Source organism: Primulina eburnea, chromosome 18, assembly GCF_022965805.1.
Source record: "Primulina eburnea isolate SZY01 chromosome 18, ASM2296580v1, whole genome shotgun sequence".
Classification (NCBI taxonomy): Eukaryota; Viridiplantae; Streptophyta; class Magnoliopsida; order Lamiales; family Gesneriaceae; genus Primulina; species Primulina eburnea.
In genome coordinates this window covers 1,247,420-1,266,771 of record NC_133118.1, presented here as the reverse complement: position 1 = coordinate 1,266,771, position 19,352 = coordinate 1,247,420, and the positions used below count along the sequence as shown (strand labels likewise).

The following is a 19,352-nucleotide window of genomic DNA, read 5'->3' as shown; positions in this document are numbered from 1 at the left end:
TTCTGAAGATATAAGCTTGTTTAGTCTAGAATGTCAGAAGATGTTCTGATTGCCTTGAAATATCTGTAACTTCTGCTTTGGTTAATGTACTGAAAAATTTCTAATAAAATTTCAGTTGAAGTACTTGATGTTTCTTTATTCCGTTCTGCAAACAACTCAATGTTAAATCAGTAGAATGAATAAATGATAGATACTGAAATAAATTCAGGAGAAGGTATATAGGCTTATAATAGCTTCTACTGAAAAATGTCCTGATTTGTTAATAAGACAAACTGCCTTCTGCTTCTGGTACAAAATCACAGAGGGTCAGAATAAGACTTTACCTAAATTAGTACAATTATTTAATGACCATACTTGGTAACAAAATCGATGATAGCTTGATATGGTATGCTTCATATCTTCACAGCAGGCAAGACTATTTTGATCTTTTGGTGCCTGGTCTGTCATCTATAAATATGAGTCAAGTATATAAATCAGATAATTGTTCTAACGATAAATGGCGAGAGATAATAGTCCTGATTTGGCTGAGGAGTTTATAAAGGAGGTGACTGCTGCAAGGAAACAAGCAATAGAAGACAAGGTGCTAAACAAAACACTTGTCACTTGGACCAAGCTACATGAGCTTCTGTCCACCTTTGAAGCTGGGAAGACGGGTACTACTGATCAGCTGGTAGCAATGCAGAATTATTATCGACGTATTCATAGTGCTGATAGTGCCGATGTCTTCTCTGATGATGGCATCTACCTCCTCATGCTTATAAAAGAGCTGAGAACTCTAAAAAAATTGCTTTTTCAGAGGAGTTCTTGCGTACCTCTACTGGAGAGCTGACCACTTGGTTGGCTTTTTGGAGAGAGTACATTAGAAAGGAAATTAAGGATGTACGCTCCCGCTTTTATTATTAATAAAACTTTACATTTTGTTTTCTGATGGTCTCCTTTGCTCAGCTTTTTATTTTCTGCAAACTAAAACTTGAGCAACTTGCAGAAGAAGGCTAATCCAAGAAAGCAATAAAATAATTAAGTTAAGTCTATCAATCCAAGTATATTTCGGAAATAAGAAAACTTATTCTCTGGCAGAGGTTTAGTAAATATGTCTGCTGCTTGCTGATCAGTAGAAACATGTTCCAGACGAATGTTCTTCTTTTGCACATGATCTCTAATGAAATGATGTCTGACGTCAATGTGCTTAGTTCTGGAATGGAGTACTGGATTATGCGATATAGCAATAGCACTGGTATTGTCACAAAAAATAGGTGATTCAGAGGCTTGAATTTCATAGTCCTTAAGTTGTTGTTGTATCCAAAGTATTTGAGAACAACAGCTTCCAGCAGCAAGATATTCTGCTTCAGCAGTAGACGTGGCTATGGAAGTCTGTTTCTTGCTAAACCAGGAGATCAACCTATCACCAAGAAATTGACAAAAACCACTTGTGCTTTTTCTATCCAATTTACATCCTGCATAATCAGCATCTGAGTATCCAATAAGATTAAACGACGAATCCCTAGGATACCAGAGGCCTACATTTTGAGTACCCTTTAGATATTTTAATATCCTTTTACCAGCAGTGTAATGTGATTGTTTAGGGTTTGATTGAAATCTAGCACAAACGCAAACAACAAACATAATATCTGGTCTACTGGCAGTAAGGTATAACAATGAACCTATCAAACCATGATACAGAGTTACCTCTACTGGAATTCCCCCTTCATCTTTATCAAGTTTAGTAGATGAACTCATAGGAGTGGAAGCAGCAGAACATGTTTCCATTCCGAACTTTTTCAGTAGTTCCTTTGTATATTTAGTTTGATTTATGAAGATTCCAGTATCAAGTTGCTTGATTTGGAGTCCTAAGAAAAATGTTAATTCTCCCATCATTCTCATTTCGAATTGGTCCTGTATTAACTTAGCAAACTTTGCACATAATTTGGGGTTAGCTGACCCAAATATGATATAATCAACATAAATCTGAACTAATAATAAATGTTTGTTCTTGACTAGAGTAAACAAAGTTTTATCTATAGCACCAACAGTGAAATCCTGATCAGTAAGAAATTGTGAAAGTGTATCGTACCAAGCCCTAGGTGCTTGTTTCAGACCATACAATGCTTTGTACAATTTAAAGACATGATTTGGTAATAAATGGTTAGAAAAACCTGGAGGTTGTTCCACATAGACTTCTTCTTGTAGTAGACCGTTGAGAAAAGCACTCTTCACATCCATTTGATATACTTTGAAGTTTTTGAACGCAGCAGAGGCTAAGAATATTCTGATAGCTTTGAGCCTAGCTACTGGTGCAAAGGTTTCTTCATAGTCTATTCCTTCTTCTTGTCTGAATCCTTGTACAACCAGTCTTGCTTTGTTTCTTACAACTGTTCCTTCCTCATTTAGTTTGTTTCTGAATACCCACCGAGTTCCAATGACAGCTTGGTGAGAGGGTCTAGGTACTAGAAACCAAACTTTATTCCTCTCAAATTGATTCAGCTCTTCTTGCATAGCTTCTATCCAACTAGGATCCAAAAGAGCTTCTTCAATCTTCTTTGGTTCATCTTGAGAAATAAAAGCAGCATGCATGTATTCATTCATCATCTGTCTTCTGGTCCTCAGTGGAGCTGCTGGATTTCCAATTACCAAAGATGGAGGGTGAGATTTTCTCCAAATAAAAGGATTTAGATTATCTTCACATAAATCAGTAGATTGTTTTGGAGTGTCGGCTGCTGGTTCTGAAGTGTTAGCGACTGGTTCTGGAATGTCAGCTGCTGGTTCTTGAATGTGAATGTCTGGTTCTGGATTTTGAATATCCTTGATACTTGCTTCTGCATCATCTTCACTATCCAGTTCCAGATGAACCATGTCTTACATGTTACTTAGATTATATATATTAGTAATCTCAGGAGTGCTGCTATCTTCATCAAAGACAATATGAACAGATTCTTCAACATTGAGTGTCTTATTGTTGAAAATTCTAAATGCCTTACTGACTGCTGAATATCCAAGAAATAAACCAGTGTCTGATTTTGAATCAAATGTAGCTAAATGATTTTTGCCATTATTATGCACAAAATATCTACAACCGAAAACATGAAAGTAAGATACATTCGGTTTACTTCCTTTCCATATTTCATAGGGAGTCTTATTGTTTCTCTTGTTGATCATTGTTCTGTTTTGAGTATAGCAAGCTGTATTAATAGCTTCTGCCCAGAAGCGCTGAGAGATGTCTGCATCTGCTAGCATTGTCCTAGCATCTTCTTTAAGTGTTTTGTTTCTCCTCTCAGCTACTCCATTTTGTTGAGGTGTCCTGGCAGCTGAATATTCATGATGAATGCCTTGTTCATCTAGATATATCTCAAGAGTTTTGTTAGTAAATTCAGTACCTCGATCACTTCTGATTTTTATGACAGAAACTGATTTTTCATTTTGGATCTTTTTCATAAGTTTGATCAAGAGGCTACTGGTTTGATCTTTTCCAGCAAGAAAAATTACCCAAGTAAATCTAGAGAATTCATCAACCACCACAAGGGTGTATCTCATTCCCCCTAAGCTCATGATAGGGACTGGACCAAATAAGTCCATATGTAATAATTCTAAACATCTTGAGGATGATTTGCTGCCCTTATTTTTAAAGCTAGATCTTACTTGCTTACCAAGTTGACATGCAAAACATACATGATTTTTAACAAATTTTATGTTAGGCAATACATCAACCAAGTTCTGCTTTTTGAGATTGTTAATAGACTTGAATTCTAGATGATTCAATCTTTTGTGCCACAACCAGTGTTTATCACTAAGAGATGCAACTAAACATGTAGGGGCAATGATATGATCTATGTTCCATGAAATTTTATAGGTGTTTCCTTTTCTTACTCCAGTTAAGACAATAGAATCATCAGCATTTTTAACTGTACAAGTGTGCTTCTGGAATGCTACTGAAAATCCATTGTCACATAATTGACTAATACTGATCAGGTTATAACAAAGATTTTCAACTAGTAGCACATCCTTAATAGTGATGTTACCATGGATAATCTTACCCTTACCCACGGTTCTACCTTTTGAGTTGTCTCCAAAGGTTATTTCTGGTCCAGCACAACTTACTACTTCTGATAGCAGACTCTTTTGTCCAGTCATATGTCTTGAACATCCACTCTCCAAGTACCATGTTGAGCTGCTGATCTTGGTTTTCTTTACCTGTACCTGCAAACACAAATTTTGTATTTGATACCCAATCTATTTGGGTCCAATCCTTATTAGTCCCTTTGGAACCCATATTTGTACAATTTTCGTACTTCGGGTATCCATGGAGGTGTATTCAACAGAGAGTTTGTTATTTCTAACATTGTGCATCTTAGTATGGTGTTCTTCCCTTATGTTTCTGTTGTCCGGCCTGTATTCTTCTGAACAGGTCTAGAATTATAGTACTGGTAGTTTCTAACCTTCATAGGAGGTTGTCTTCCTGAGTTGAATCCTTTTCTGATTCTAGAACTCTGGTCAACTTTTTCCTTAGGTTTAACATAGCCCAGTCCATGATGCATTCTTTTGTTCATCTGATTTACATTCCTTACAACCGAAGCAGTGGATACTTCTGGTTTTTGTACCACACTGGATTTCACAAAATGAATGTACTTCCCTTTGCACATATCAAGTTTTGGCTTAGTATTCGTTTCAGAAGTGCCTTCATTATTACAAAATCCAAAACCACTCCTGTCTCCAGATTGTTTTTGTAACTCTTGAATCTTTTTCAGTGAAATAGAAGACTTGTTCCAAGCATTCACCAGTAGTGATAGCTTCTGATTTTCAGAAAGCATCATATGGTAATCTGCTTTTGCTCTTTCATTCTCCATTTTTAATTTACTCATCTCGACTTGTAGAACATTACAGCTGTCTGCTTGCAGACAAGTTAACTTGCTGTTCTGATCTTTTAAGTTCTGATTTCAATCTTAACTTCCTCGAATGATTGAGAAAGTCTAGAATATTCTTCTACCATGTCGTGTTATGCTTTGACTAACTCAGTACGTGTAAATTCATCATAATCAAAGTCAAATACCTCTATAGATGTCGAGGTTGGATCAGTATTTGCCATCAGACATTTGATATCATCTTCATCACTTTCACTTGAATGGCTTTCAGAACCAGAAGATTCAGAACTTGAGTCTGCCCATTTGGACTTACTTTCTTCTGCAATCATTGCCTTTCTGTCTCTTCTGGTCTTTTATCATTGCGTTTGACTCCCTTTTTCTTTTGATCATCCTTCTTTGGTTTTGGACAATCAGCAATGAAGTGTCCAACTATTCCACAGGTAAAGCATGCCATGTCACTAGATGAAGATTCCTTTTTGAAATTACGATTGGGACTTTCAAATGTTCTGTGATTCTTTCTCATAAATCTAGAGAACTTCTTGACAAATAATGACATTGTGTCATTGCTTATTTGTTCAGCACTTCTCTCAGAAGTGTTTTCTATGGCAGTAGCAGAAGATGAACTTGGGACAGCTGTAACAGTGGCTGCGACAGCTTTGGTCGGTGGATTTGCTAAGGACTCTTCTCCACCTCAAACTTCAAGTTCAAACTCATATGCCTTTAAGTCTGAGAACAAGTCATGCAGTTCCAACTTGTTTAGATCTTTGGAAGCTCTCATTGCCATTGTTTTGACGTCTCATTCTCTGGGTAGGCCTCTCATTACTTTTAATGCAATTTCTCTATTGCCAAAGTCTTTCCCAAGAGCTGAGAGTTCATTGACAAGGCTGCTGAATCGTTCATCAAATTCATTCATGGTTTCTCCAGCCTTCATCTTTATATTCTCAAACTTCTGCATGGCTACAGATAGTTTGTTTTCCTTTGTTTCTTCATTTCCTTCACAGATTTGAATTAACTTTTCCCAGATCTCCTTGGCAGTATGGCACATCTTGATCTTGCTGAAGATGTTTTTGTCAAGTGTCTTGTATAAAATGTCCTTTGCAACGTTGTCTAGATTGGCTTTCTTTTTGTCCTCATTTGTCCATTCATATCTTGGTTTTTCAAGCATCTGAGGTGCTCCTTCTGTGATAGCAATAGCTGGATTTGGCTTTAAGATTTTTAATGGACCATCTGTGATGACATACCACATGTCATCATCCTGAGACGCAAGATGAGCGTGCATTCTTATCTTCCAGTCATCGAAGTCTTCTTTTGAGAACATTGGGACTTTGCTAAATTGAGCCATGTCTGTTAAGTATTTTTCAGAACAAGAATAACACTGCTCTGATACTACTTGTTGAGGATCGAGTTGAGTTTAGAAGGTGGGTTGAATAAACTCAACGACAAACTTAAAAAATTCTTTCGAATGATGTGCTAACTCCTGTTAGGGATATTAGCTATTCTTGTTCAAGACTAAAGACCAGCAGATCACAAGATAATTGTGCGGAAAACGATCTGTTGGTTAGTGGGTGAAAAATAATGAAGCAGATAAACAGTAGATAACACAATGGTTGTTTATGGAAGTTCGAAGATAACTCTTCTACGTCTCCCCTTCTTCTGTTTCCAGAAGGTATCACTAAAAGACTTTGGTGAATACAATACAACAGTTGTACACACCCACTTCAACAGGACTTACCCTTCGCCTATTGAAACTCTTAGCTTTACAAATCGAGTTCTCAAATAACCTTAAGTTATGGAAAAGACTCTTTTCCAGTTACAACTTTTTCTATCAATGAATTGGTGAAGTGAATACCTTAAGAAGATATAGCTGAGAATAACTAGCACAATATGATCTTAATGATCAGAAATCTTTCAATGAAGAGTGTGCTGCTTTTTCAGTGTTGAGCTTTTTGATAACAGAACGTTCTTAGAGATGCTCGAATGATATTTTCAATTTCAATCATGTATGTCACTGTTTTTCTCTGTCTCTATATATAGCATTTCTCCAACGTTTAAAAATCTGAACGGCTCTTTTGACTTTTCAGAGATTCAGTCTAATTGCTGAAAATGGACCCTGCAGAATATATTAAAGCAATCAGTCTCAGTTAATACCAAAAGTGGTAATCTGTCTTAAATGTTCTCGTACAACATTTAATGGCATTTAATGAAGCAATAAATGCTAGTATCACGTTCAAAAGATCAACGGTAATATTTAGAGACTTTGAGATACGTAGGATCTCGAATTTTATATCCTTCTAGTTCTGGTTTAATAAGCAGTACTTGATAACTGCTGCTACTGGTTTTAGCGCGATCTAAGTGCTTCTGGTGTATTCCTACTGGTTTTGTACTATTCCAATATCTACTAGTTTTGTATCAACCCTATCATCTACTGGTTTTTTCTTGGTATCTCCACAATCTATTTAATTCTAACATCATCAATGTTAGTCTACAAAATATCGATATATAGAATTTATTATCTATGATATAGAATTGTAAAAAAAAAATCTTTAGGAGGTTAAATTAAATATTATGAGTTATATTTTACTATCAATATTACTATTTCATTTGTTTTAATATTGTTTTTATGAGTTAGTCACAGTGATTTTAAATTGATAATTATTTGTATTTAGTATATTTCTCTTATATAGATTAATATTTTTACATTGATAAAATCTATAATTTGGTTGATTTTTAGGTTATTATGTTTTATACGTGGTGTTTGAATATATAATTTTTTTAAAAAAATTTGTTTCAGTTCATTTTGTTCTATATATTATGTTCATTACAATTTATTTTATAACATAAAATCAACTGCTTGAATTTTAATTTGGGAAACAATTTTGAAAGTAAGTTATATAAGTTCTTATAAATCGTCTAATATGATAAGAAATTAAGCTCAGATAAATGACGAAATGATTCAAATTGTTTTTGAGAAAATCAATTTTTTTTTAAAATTTTTATAATATAATTTATATTACGTGCAACGCACGTGCATCATGTTAGTACCTATAAAAGTGTGGATAAAGAGCATTGTTTTTCAATTGTGCAATGATAAAATTAGCCTTCTATACACACTTCAAGAATAGAATGTAACTCTGATATTAATTTTATCAAATAACTCATTTTTATACTATATTTAACTGTTTTATCCTTTTAATTTCTCTCTACAATTTTTTTCTAATGATTTTATTGTAATTTTGTAATTATATTTTTAGTGCAATTTCTAATTAAGTAATAAATTATAGTATCACAAAAAGATATATGAAAAATGTATAACTATATGTGCAATATTAGAATAACTAACATATTTTATGGGTTTTTTAACAAAGAATTGAAAGTAAAGAGTTTAATTTTGATTTTAAAAGATAGTACGATTTCAAAAAAATGAAAAAAATTTATCTATAACAAATATGTATGTTATAGGCATAATTATTTTATTAAATTGTATAACTAAAAAATTACATGTATTGCTTGTAAAATCAATCATCAATCAAAACTTTGAATATGTAATTCATGAAAAGAGATTTAATGAGCAATAAAAAGACTCTAAATTATTTTCTATGTAAAAATAATATATGATATAATCCTTATAATAAATATAATTATAATGATCATTGATTAGCATTTGTCAAAGTATCAGAATTTTTACATATGATATTTAATATCTTTATTTAATTATTTTGAAATCAAACTAATTAATTCAATAGATACAAAAATATCATTTTTTATGAAAGTTTATTTCTTTTGTTATATTTCAAATTAATGGTGAAAATCATACCAATAGTTTAAAATCTATATTTAATAATTATTATATGAGTTTATTTGATATTTACCATATAATCTTATTTGAATGTCCATTTCTTTACATATGTTGATTTATTTATTATTTTAAAACTTATTTAACAAGAAAATAATAGTCATCAATGTTAGTCTATGGTGTGCTGCCACCAAATTAATTCCTACTCTTTTAAATAAAATTAGTGTAGGGTCGAATCCACAGGGAACGGTGGATTTATTACTTTTGATAATAAAAATAAAAAAGGGGGGATTTGTTTTAATAATTACTAAATAAAATAATCTAAACTAAAATTACAGCAAGAAAAAAATACTGAATCTAGAATTGAAAATTAATCGTCGAGAAAAAAGTTAAGAATTTATTATGAGAAAATACTGATTCAAGGGGGTTCTACTATTTAATTATCTCACTGTTCATCGGTTAACCAATCATTTATTCATGTTATTCCAAACAATTAACCTTAGAATAATAGGGATAGCCGCTAAAATTCTTGTGTTTTCCTAAATTGGTTGACTGAACCCAGCATCCATTCAAAACTTATCAATAATCAACTAGGCACGATAGCGTTCCATATTAATTAAAGATAGCATTTTAGTTTCGTGAAAACAGTTAATCCTAAAATCTAACAACCAAGATAGCTGCAATTGGAAGATCTAGTTCCGTCGATTTATTTAAATTACACATGTTATGATAGCACAACACATCTAACCTATTGCTACTCACGTACCAATCGTTCATGACAATTACGGATCACTGAATTCTTGGTTAGCATTAGAAAATCATACATCAAATTAAATTGTCAGATTAATTGACGTAGAACATTCATATAATTAAATCATAAATCAACGAATATTTGGGCAAACAAGAATAATAAATTAAAGTTCAAAACCCTCACAGTGATAAAATCAAACAGTATACTATCCCTTGAATCAGACTAAGAAAATTTACCAAGCATAGTTTGATCTACAATATCCATGAAAAATAAATAAAAAGACATAAAGAAAATCAAACTATGCTCTTGTTGTGAAAATTCTGGAGGTCTTCGCCTTGCTACGTCACGTGAGAATGAGAGTGGTTGGAGAGTTGGAGAATGAATTCAAGGCTGCGCCTCTTGTACGTGGATAGTAGGTATAATTGGTTGGGTCTAAAAAATTAAACTAAAAGCCCACTAACTCCAAATTAATCCCTAATTAATTCCTAAAATAATAGATAATATTTTATCTAGATTTTTCCTACTTGCAATTTTTGGCAGCTGAAACATCATCACAAGGCGTGGCCACGCCTTGTTCCAGGACCTCTTCTGGTTTGGCCATTCTCTTTTAAATTCTATCTTGGAAACTTCAAATGTGATAAATATCACCTTTTTAACTCAAATTTGCTCCAAGATCGTAAAAGTTCCTCCTACAATAAAATTACACAAAAATGTGCCAATTAAACATATCGGAGATTAGAATAATGAGAAATAAGAAAATAAAATATTAATTATTACGACCCTATCAAAATCTCCCACACCTAAACGATGCTTGTCCTCAAGCATAAAATAGATCAACTTATTATCTCAATTTTTCGTCCTCCTTCTGCTTCCTCTACTTATCCAAAGCATTTTTCATGCAAAAACATTTTAATTTCAGAGCACCTCACAAAATAACATCATGAACAATCACTGCAATCAGAATGTGTAGAAATTAAAATGCATGGGATTTAAAAACTCCTCACAAGATTCGCTCATTCCGCTCATTAGTGTCTAGGATATAAATATCAACAAACTCTCATGTCAAATGCACTGAAAATTTTTACCATAGGCTTGCAAATATGTCACATCCTTCCACTAAATGAATGAATTAAAATACACAAACAAAAAAGGCTATAAATGGGTTGTAACTTGGCTAGGGGTAAGGTAGGATGACAGGAAACAATGAGCTATGGAATTAGAGAAATTATATCAAACTTTTCTCACAAAAATAAAGATGTATCCAAAAACTCTTATATCTCATTATAACAATCAAGAGCATTTTTTTTTGTTGTTTTTTTTTCGGCTCTTTTTTTTTTCCTTTCTCACTTCGTCTACTTCTCTTCTTTCTCTTTCTTTTTTGTTTTTTTGTTTTTTTGTAGACGGTGACTATAAGGATTTGCGATTGACTAAATCCCAACAATTCACACTATTTTGGATTGAATGATGCTATTTGTGAAAATTTTATATGATTCTCCAATTCAAGGTTCAAAACGGGGGATAACAAAAAAAAATTTTTTTATCACGGCTTGTAATGTGGTTATTTTTATTCAAAGAAAAAAGGCTGAGGCTCAAACTTGGTTCACTAGGGGTCTATGAATCAGGGTAGGCTCAAAGAACGACTCAGATCATGTGAAAGAAAATGGTTTAAACCTAATGCCTTATCATTTTGTCTATGCACCTAATTCACCACAAAGTGTTGACAAAGACATGTATAACAATGCAAGTTCTAGAAAAATTAACAATGCAATGACAACACACAATCAAAGAAAATGGAGCATGATATTATGATTATTGCTCATAGGCTCAAAGCTCGCCGAAGAAAAAATATAGCAATTGTGTTAAATCTCACACACTTGTTTTCTCTAACTATCATCAAGAGCAACTTCTTCATAATGCAAACGTGACAATGTAAAAACATTTGCACGCAAAGAAAACATCATTTTTTTTATTCGCATCGGAGGCAATCAGGATTCAGAAGAAAAAGATAACAATTGTACTAGGTGCTTGGAACTAACAACGTCACAATTTTTTCATTTTTTTTAAATGCAGAAAAATTAAATCAAAATACTAAATATCAAATAGAAAAATTAAAAAAATTAAAAAATCCCACAGTCAAGTCAGACTCCTCACAATCAAATCAAGAACTCCCACACCTAAACTTGGCAGTGTCCTCAATGACAAAAAATAGATGCTCAACTAAAACGATAAAATAGTAGGAAAAGGTAGAGAACTCCCCTGAAAAATGATGAGCATCGAAAAGAAACATCATCTACTGCTGCGGTGGGGGAAACGGTGTGGTGCGAGCGGGTTGTTGGTTGGGATGCAGACGGAGGTGGCGAGAAGCGGGTGGAGAAGGTGTGGACGGCGTTGGAATAGCAGAGTGGGAGAAACTGTGAGAAAGAAGAAAAAAAAGTAGGTAATTTTTTTTAAAAAAAAAATTTCAGTAGAGGTGTTTCAACAAGGCGTGGCCACGCCTTGTGCGAAAACCTCTACTGTAATTTTTTTTATAAAACAATAGAGGTGTTTCCACAAGGCGTGGCCACGCCTTGTGCGAAGACCTCTACTGGAACAAAATTATTTATTTATGTTTTAATAAAACAGTAGAGGTGTTTCAACTAGGCGTGACCACGCCTTGTGCGAAGACCTCTACTGGAACAAATTTATTTATTTATTTTATTTTATATTTTTTTTAATAAAATTCAGTTACTGGAACAAAATAAAAAATTAACAAGAACTAAAATTTGGGTTGCCCCCCAAAAGCGCAATTTTTTTAAGTCGTTATGCTCGACATTCATTATTTCTTGTTGCTCATGGTGGTTCATATATGGTCACTTTGTCCACTTTATTCCGCTTGAATATTTTCATAGCAAATTTCAGCAAATGCTTGTTTTCTTTGAATTTCTTGGAACTCCCTGTCCCTTGGATATTTCCTCCCTTTTTTATGAGTACATGCTTGGGTCGATCTGGAGGAATTTTTCGCGCAATTTTAGATATATGCGAATCAAGAGAGAAAAAACAGTATCAGAATTTTCAACAGGTATTTCAATAATCTCCTCTAAATCATTTTTATCAACAATTTTTGAATTTTCTTGTGACACATGATTAGCGATATCAAGAGTATTAATAGTTTCGCTAAGAGGATATTTCATGGTATCATAAATATTAAACTTAGCAATCTCACCATCAAATTCCATAGTAAGGGTACCACTATTAACATCTATGACAGACTTTGAAGTTTTCAAAAAATGGTCTTCCTAGCAAAATTTGATTGTTTAAATCATCATTTTCCATGTCAAGCACATAAAAGTCAGCAGGAAAAACCAAATTTTCAACTTTCACAAGAACATCTTCAATTACACCTCTAGGATAAACAGTGGACCTATCAGCCAATTGAATCACAATGCCGGTTTCAATCAGAGGTCCAAGTTCCAAATGATTATAAATAGAATCAGGCATGACATTAATAGAAGCACCCAAATCCAACATAGCATTTTCAAGTCTAATATCGCCAATAGTACAAGAGATAGAAAACATACCTGGATCACTGCATTTGATAGGAATAGTTTTTTGAATGACTGCAGAAACATGTTCTCCTACCTTTTCCTTTTTACACCCCTTCAACTTATGTCTCTTTTTTGTAGTACACAATTCTTTTAAAATTTTAGCACAACGAGATACTGGTTTAATAGCATCTAATGAAAGAATATTTACCTCGCCTCTACGAATAAGTTCATTCAACTCCTTAATACTTTCACATTTCCTATTCAATGCAAGAGGGAATGGAGGGATGGGTTTATACTCAAATTGAGGAGAAAACTTACCTTTCGGAGCATCATTTTGATTGATTATTTTATCCTCAATTTTTATCTCATTCTCTTCTTTTTGGTTGGCTGATTCTTGTACCCCAATTTCTTGAGCATCCAATTCTTTACAATTTCTCAAAGTAATTGCACTCACATTCTCTCTTGGATTCACCACTGTCTGAGAAAGTATATTACCTAAATTTTGTGCTTCCAACTTGTGAATTGAAGTCGCCAACTGTCCCACTCGAGTGCTCAAATTCTGAATGCTAGCCCTCGTTTCCTGTTGAAATTTTTGAGTGTTTTCAGCTAAGGCCTTCACAATTTCATCTAGGGACATACCTGAGTTAGAGACTTGTTCTGGTGCGTGTTGTTTGTTCCAATTCTGCTGTGGATATCCCTATTGGCCTCCTTGATTCTTATAGCCGAAATTTGGATGATCCCTCCATCCTGGATTGTAGCTATTAGAATATGGGTCATATCGGTGTTGGGGCTGCCCAGGAAATCCACCAATCGCATTGGCTTGTTGCGTGGGTTCTTCTTGTAGTGACGGACACGTATCTGTAGGATGTCCCACCATAGCACATACACCACAAGCTTTTACCTGTTGCACCTGTCCTGCAACAAACCTTTCCAAAAGAGATGTCAAAGAATCTAACTTTTGATCGATAGGAGTAACACTTACCTCATTGACTTGTCGTGGAGTGGTGTCTTGCCTAGTACCAAACTGTTGTGCATTGGCAGCCATGTTGGAGATTAGAGCTCGTGCCTCTTGAGGCGTTTTGTTCACCAATGCACCTCCACTTGCAACATCAATCATGTTCCTGTCAAAGAGCGAGAGTCCCTCATAAAAATATTGAACCAGGAGCTGTTCTAGAATCTGATGTTGAGGGCAACTGGCACATAACTTCTTAAATCTCTCCCAATATTCATATAATGTCTCTCCTTGTAACTGTCTAATCCCACAAATGTCCTTCCTGATGTTGGCTGCTCGCGAAGCTGGGAAGAACTTCTCCAAAAATTGTTGTTTCATATTATCCCAAGTCGTTATCGTCCCAGAGGGCAAGTAATAGAGCCAATCTTTAGCCTTGTCGGCTAAAGAGAATGGGAAAGCTCGCAGTGAAATTTGTTCCTCTGTAATCCCTTGCGGTTTCCTGGCTGTGCAAAAAATATGAAACTCTTTCAGATGTTTATGGGGATCTTCACCTGCAAGACCACGAAAAGTAGGCAATAAATGAATCAAGCCAGATTTTAATTCAAAAGTAGCATCAGTAGTAGGGAATTGAATGCATAATGGTTGTTGAATAACATTAGGATTAGCCAACTCCCTGAGTGTTCTTTGAGCTTGTCCTGCCATTTCATCTTGGTCACTTTCGCTTCATTCCGTCTTAAGATCAAGTTCGGATTCTCTTTCAGTGTCTGTTGACTCCAATGATGCGTTCAAAATCGGAGATGATGATGATGGTTGCTTTTCACGCTTTAATCTTGCTTCTTTTCTCAATCTCTTAGCTGTCTTCTCGATTTCCGGATTGTATTCGAGTTCACCTGTACGAGAAGAACGAGGCATAAAAAATAAAAAAATCAAAAGAAATTAACCTTGCACCGTTCCCTGGCAACGACACCAAAATTTGGTGTGTTGTCGTTGACCACCAAATTAATTCCTACTCTTTTAAATAAAATTAGTGTAATTGTGAGTAGGGTCGAATCCACAGGAAACTGTGGATTTATTTCTTTTGATAATAAAAATAAAGAAGGGGGGATTTGTTTTAATAATTACTAAATAAAATAATCTAAACTAAAATTACCAAGCAAGAAAAAAAAATCCTGAATCTAGAATTGAAAATTAATCGACGAGAAAAAAGTTAAGAATTTATTATGAGAAAATACTGATTCAAGGGAGTTCTACTATTTAATTATCTCACTGTTCATCGGTTAACCAATCATTTATTCATGTTATTCCAAACAATTAACCTTAGAATAATAGGGATAGCCGCTAAAATTCTTGTGTTTTCCTAAATTAGTTGACTGAACCCAGCATCCATTCAAAACTTATCAATAATCAACTGGGCACGATAGCGTTCCATATTGATTAAAGATAGCATTTTAGTTTCGTGAAAACAATTAATCCTAAAATCTAACAACCGAGATAGCTGCAATTGGAAGATCTAGTTCCGTCGATTTATTTAAATTACACATATTATGATAGCACAACACATCTAACCTATTGCTACTCACGTACCAATCGTTCATGAAAATTACGGATCACTGAATTCTTGGTTAGCATTAGAAAATCATACATCAAATTAAATTGTCAGATTAATTGACGTAAAACATTCATATAATTAAATCATAAATCAACGAATATTTGGGCAAACTAGAATAATAAATTAAAGTGCAAAACCCTCACAGTGATAAAATTAAACAGTATACTATCCCATGAATCAGACTAAGAAAATTAGCCAAGCATAATTTGATCTACAATATCCATGAAAAATAAATAAAAAGACATAAAGAAAATCAAACTATGCTCTTGTTGTGAAAATTCTGGAGGTCTTCGCCTTGCTACGTCACGTGAGAATGAGAGTGGTTGGAGAGTTGGAGAATGAATTCAAGGCTGCGCCTCTTGTACGTGGATAGTATGTATAATTGGTTGGGTCTAAAAAATTAAACTAAAAGTCCACTAACTCCAAATTAACCCTAATTAATTCCTAAAATAATATTTTATCTAGATTTTTCCTCCTAGCAATTTTTGGCAGCTGAAACATCATCACAAGGCGTGACCACGCCTTGTTCCAGGACCTCTTCTGGTTTGGCCATTCTCTTTCAAATTCTATCTTGAAAACTTCAATTGTGATAAATATCACCTTTTTAACTCAAATTTTCTCCAAGACCGTAAAAGTTCCTCCTACAATAAAATTACACAAAAATGTGCCAATTAAACATATCGGAGATTAGAATAATGAGAAATAAGAAAATAAAATATTAACTATTACGAGCCTATCACTCTACGAAAGATCGATACATAGAATTTATTATCCATGATATAGAATTGTAAAAATAAAAAGTAAAAAAAAAATTAAAAGGTTAAATTAAATATTATGAGTTATATTTTACTATCAATATTACTATTTCATTTGTTTTAATATTGTTTTATGAGTTAATCACAGTAATTTTAAATTGATAATTATTTGCCTTTAGTATGTTTTGCTTATGTAGATTATGATTTATACATTGATAAAATCCATAATTTGGTTAATTTTTAGGTTATTATGTTTTATATGTGGTGTTTGAATATATAATTTTTTAAAAAAATTTGTTTCAGTTTATTTTGTTCTATATATTATATTCATTACAATTTATTATATAACATAAAATTAACTGCTTGAATTTTAATTTAGGAAACAATTTTGAAAGTAAGTTATATAAGTTCTTATAAAACGTCTAATATGATAAGAAATTAAGCCCAGATGAATAACAAAATGATTCAAATTGTTTTTCAAAAATCAAAATTTTTTAATTTTTATAATATAATTGATATTACGTGCAACGCACGTGAATCATGCTAGTCTATATAAACACATGAATATAATTATGAATTGTTTACTTACGTTCATGCCCTTGATATTTCTAATTTGTCAAAACTGCCCATTGACTATCGGTTTTTGGTTTTTGGTTTTCGATCCATCCTTTGTTTTCCCCATGTTAATCCTTTTTGTGTTCTGAATGCTTCTACATCTTCTCAAATATCCACCATTTTATTCCATTTTTGTGCTTTGGATGATTCTCCCTCTCAAATATTATTAATAATAATAATAATAATAATAAATTGTTTGTTGCTTTGATGTTGGTGTTGGCTAGCTTTATTGTTAATTTGCATTATCAAAATCATGAATTGGTGAATGGTAAGTTGTGTTCAACTTTGGTAATCGGGTGTTGTCTTTATTCCTTGCGTGCATTATCAATTATTGAAATCAGAAATTGGTATCAATTATCGATTGGTAATTAGTTGTCTTTTTATCTATCTAATAATAATAATAATAATAATAATTGATACCCTAGGGATGAGCCCACTACCCCTGGCCCATCCCAAGCCCCAAAGGAAAGACGAGCCCACCAAGGGCCCTAGCCCAAACGGAAGACAGGCCCACTAAGGGCCCATGTATTCTCCTATAAATACCAAGTTTGAGTGTTAATTCATTCATTCAGTATATTGTTTTCAGCAGCACCCTTAGCTGCTCACCCCATATATTCTCAGCATTGACTTGAGCGTCGGAGGGGCTACGCCAGGACACCCTCCTGGCCCCCTCTTAACGATCTTCTTTGTTATTTCAGGTTCAGGGTAACTTCAAAACCCGCATCTGGATTAGTCACCTAGCAGAGGAGTTAGAGGGTTGGGGCGTTGAATTTTTATTTTCCTACTAAGGCATCGCCTAGTAGAGGAGTTAGAGGGTGGAGGTGGTGAATTTCTATTTTTCCTGCTAAGGTGTCACCTAGCAGAGGAGTTAGAGGGTTGGGGCATTGAATTTTTATTTTCCTACTAAGGCATCGCCTAGTAGAGGAGTTAGAGAGTGGAGGTGGTGAATTTCTATTTTCCCTGTTAAGGTATCACCTAGCAGAGGAGTTAGAGGGTTGGGGCATTGAATTTTTATTTTCTTACTAAGGCATCGCCTAGTAGAGGAGCTAGAGGGTGGAAGTGGTGAATTTCTATTTTTCCTGCTAAGGTGTCACCTAGCAGAGGAGTTAGAGGGTTGGGGCGTTGAATTTTTATTTTCCTACTAAGGCATCGCCTAGTAGAGGAGTTAGAGGGTGGAGGTGGTGAATTTTTATTTTCCTGCTAAGGTGTCACCTAGCAGAGGAGTTAGAGGGTTGGGGCGTTGAATTTTTATTTTCCTACTAAGGCATCGCCTAGTAGAGGAGTTCGAGGGTGGAGGTGGTGAATTTCTATTTTTCCTACTAAGGTGTCACATAGCAGAGGAGTTAGAGGGTTGGGCGTTGAATTTTTATTTTCCTACTAAGGCATCGCCTAGTAGAGGAGTTAGAGGGTGGAGGTGGTGAATTTCTATTTTTCTTTATCCAACCACCGCGCGAGCACTCTCGCCCGCTTGCGCCCGAGCACTCTCGCCCATAGCGCCTGCCACTCTCGCCCACCACCGCACGAGCACTCTCGCCCATAGCGCCTGCCACTCTCGCCCATCTCCGCGCGAGCACTCTCGCCCGCTTGCGCCCGAGCACTCTCGCCCATAGCGCCTGCCACTCTCGCCCACCACCGCGCGAGCACTCTCGCCCGCTTGCGCCCACCGCTCTCGGCCCCGGCGCCTGCCTTCTCGCCCACGGTGTTGCGCTCTCGCCCCGGTGCCTGCGCTCTCGCCCACTTTCGCCCGAGCTCTCGTCCGCTTGCTTGCCCGAGCTCTCGCACATCTCGCCGCGTCTCGCCCCCACCAGTGTCCGAGTGCTCTCGGTCTCATCCCTTGTGCATTTTTTCACGCTGCATCGGGGTTAGTCTCCTTTCTATTTGCTCAGTTATCCTTAGAAAATGTCTTCCTATGATGCCGAATTTAGTTCTTCGAGCGATTCCGAGTCTGATTCTGCCAGTAATTCTGAATCTACTTCCGCGAGTAATTCTGAGTCTACTTCCGTGAGTGATTCAGTTCGACTCGGGAGGGGAGACTGGTGATACCCTAGGGATGAGCCCACTACCCCTGGCCCATCCCAAGCCCCAAAGGAAAGACGAGCCCACCAAGGGCCCTAGCCCAAATGGAAGACAGGCCCACTAAGGGCCCAGGTATTCTCCTATAAATACCAGGTTTGAGTGTTAATTCATTCATTCAGTATATTATTTTCAGCAGCACCCTTAGCTGCTCACCCCATATATCCTCAGTCACTGACTTGAGCGTCGGAGGGGCTACGCCAGGACACCCTCCTGGCCCCCTCTTAACGATCTTCTTTGTTATTTCAGGTTCAGGGTAACTTCAAAACCCGCGTCTGGATTAGTGATACTTGCTGGGAGCGGACACTAAATTTCCCGTGAGTATCACTTGGCGCCGTCTGTGGGAACAATCTGAGTTGAGACGTAGAGATGGTAGGCAGGAGAGGAAGCAGAAGAGTTAACTCAGCGTCATCGCGTCCTCAGAGGG

At 35.3% G+C, this 19,352-nt stretch overlaps 2 protein-coding genes and 1 non-coding gene across 3 annotated transcripts; 1 reads left to right on the top strand and 2 right to left on the bottom strand.

The window, feature by feature from the left end:
* Window positions 1–12,628: 12,628 nt before the first annotated feature.
* LOC140820153 (uncharacterized) lies at window positions 12,629–13,558 on the bottom strand. The gene has a single exon (XM_073180474.1). The coding sequence runs from the start codon at window positions 13,556–13,558 to the stop codon at window positions 12,629–12,631; it is 930 nt and encodes a 309-aa protein (XP_073036575.1).
* Window positions 13,559–13,618: 60 nt separating this feature from the next.
* Window positions 13,619–14,575, bottom strand: LOC140820152 (uncharacterized). The gene has a single exon (XM_073180473.1). It carries the CDS (start codon window positions 14,573–14,575, stop codon window positions 13,619–13,621), a length of 957 nt encoding a protein of 318 aa, XP_073036574.1.
* Window positions 14,097–14,203, top strand: LOC140820354 (small nucleolar RNA R71). Its single transcript, XR_012115430.1, has one exon. It is a non-coding gene; the product is annotated as a small nucleolar RNA R71 (small nucleolar RNA).
* Window positions 14,576–19,352: the final 4,777 nt, after the last annotated feature.

Coding starts and splice junctions, on each gene's coding strand:
- LOC140820153 (XM_073180474.1), bottom strand. CDS start 13,558: ATGTCCCTAGATGAAATTGTGAAGGCCTTAGCTGAAAACACTCAAAAA.
- LOC140820152 (XM_073180473.1), bottom strand. CDS start 14,575: ATGGCAGGACAAGCTCAAAGAACACTCAGGGAGTTGGCTAATCCTAAT.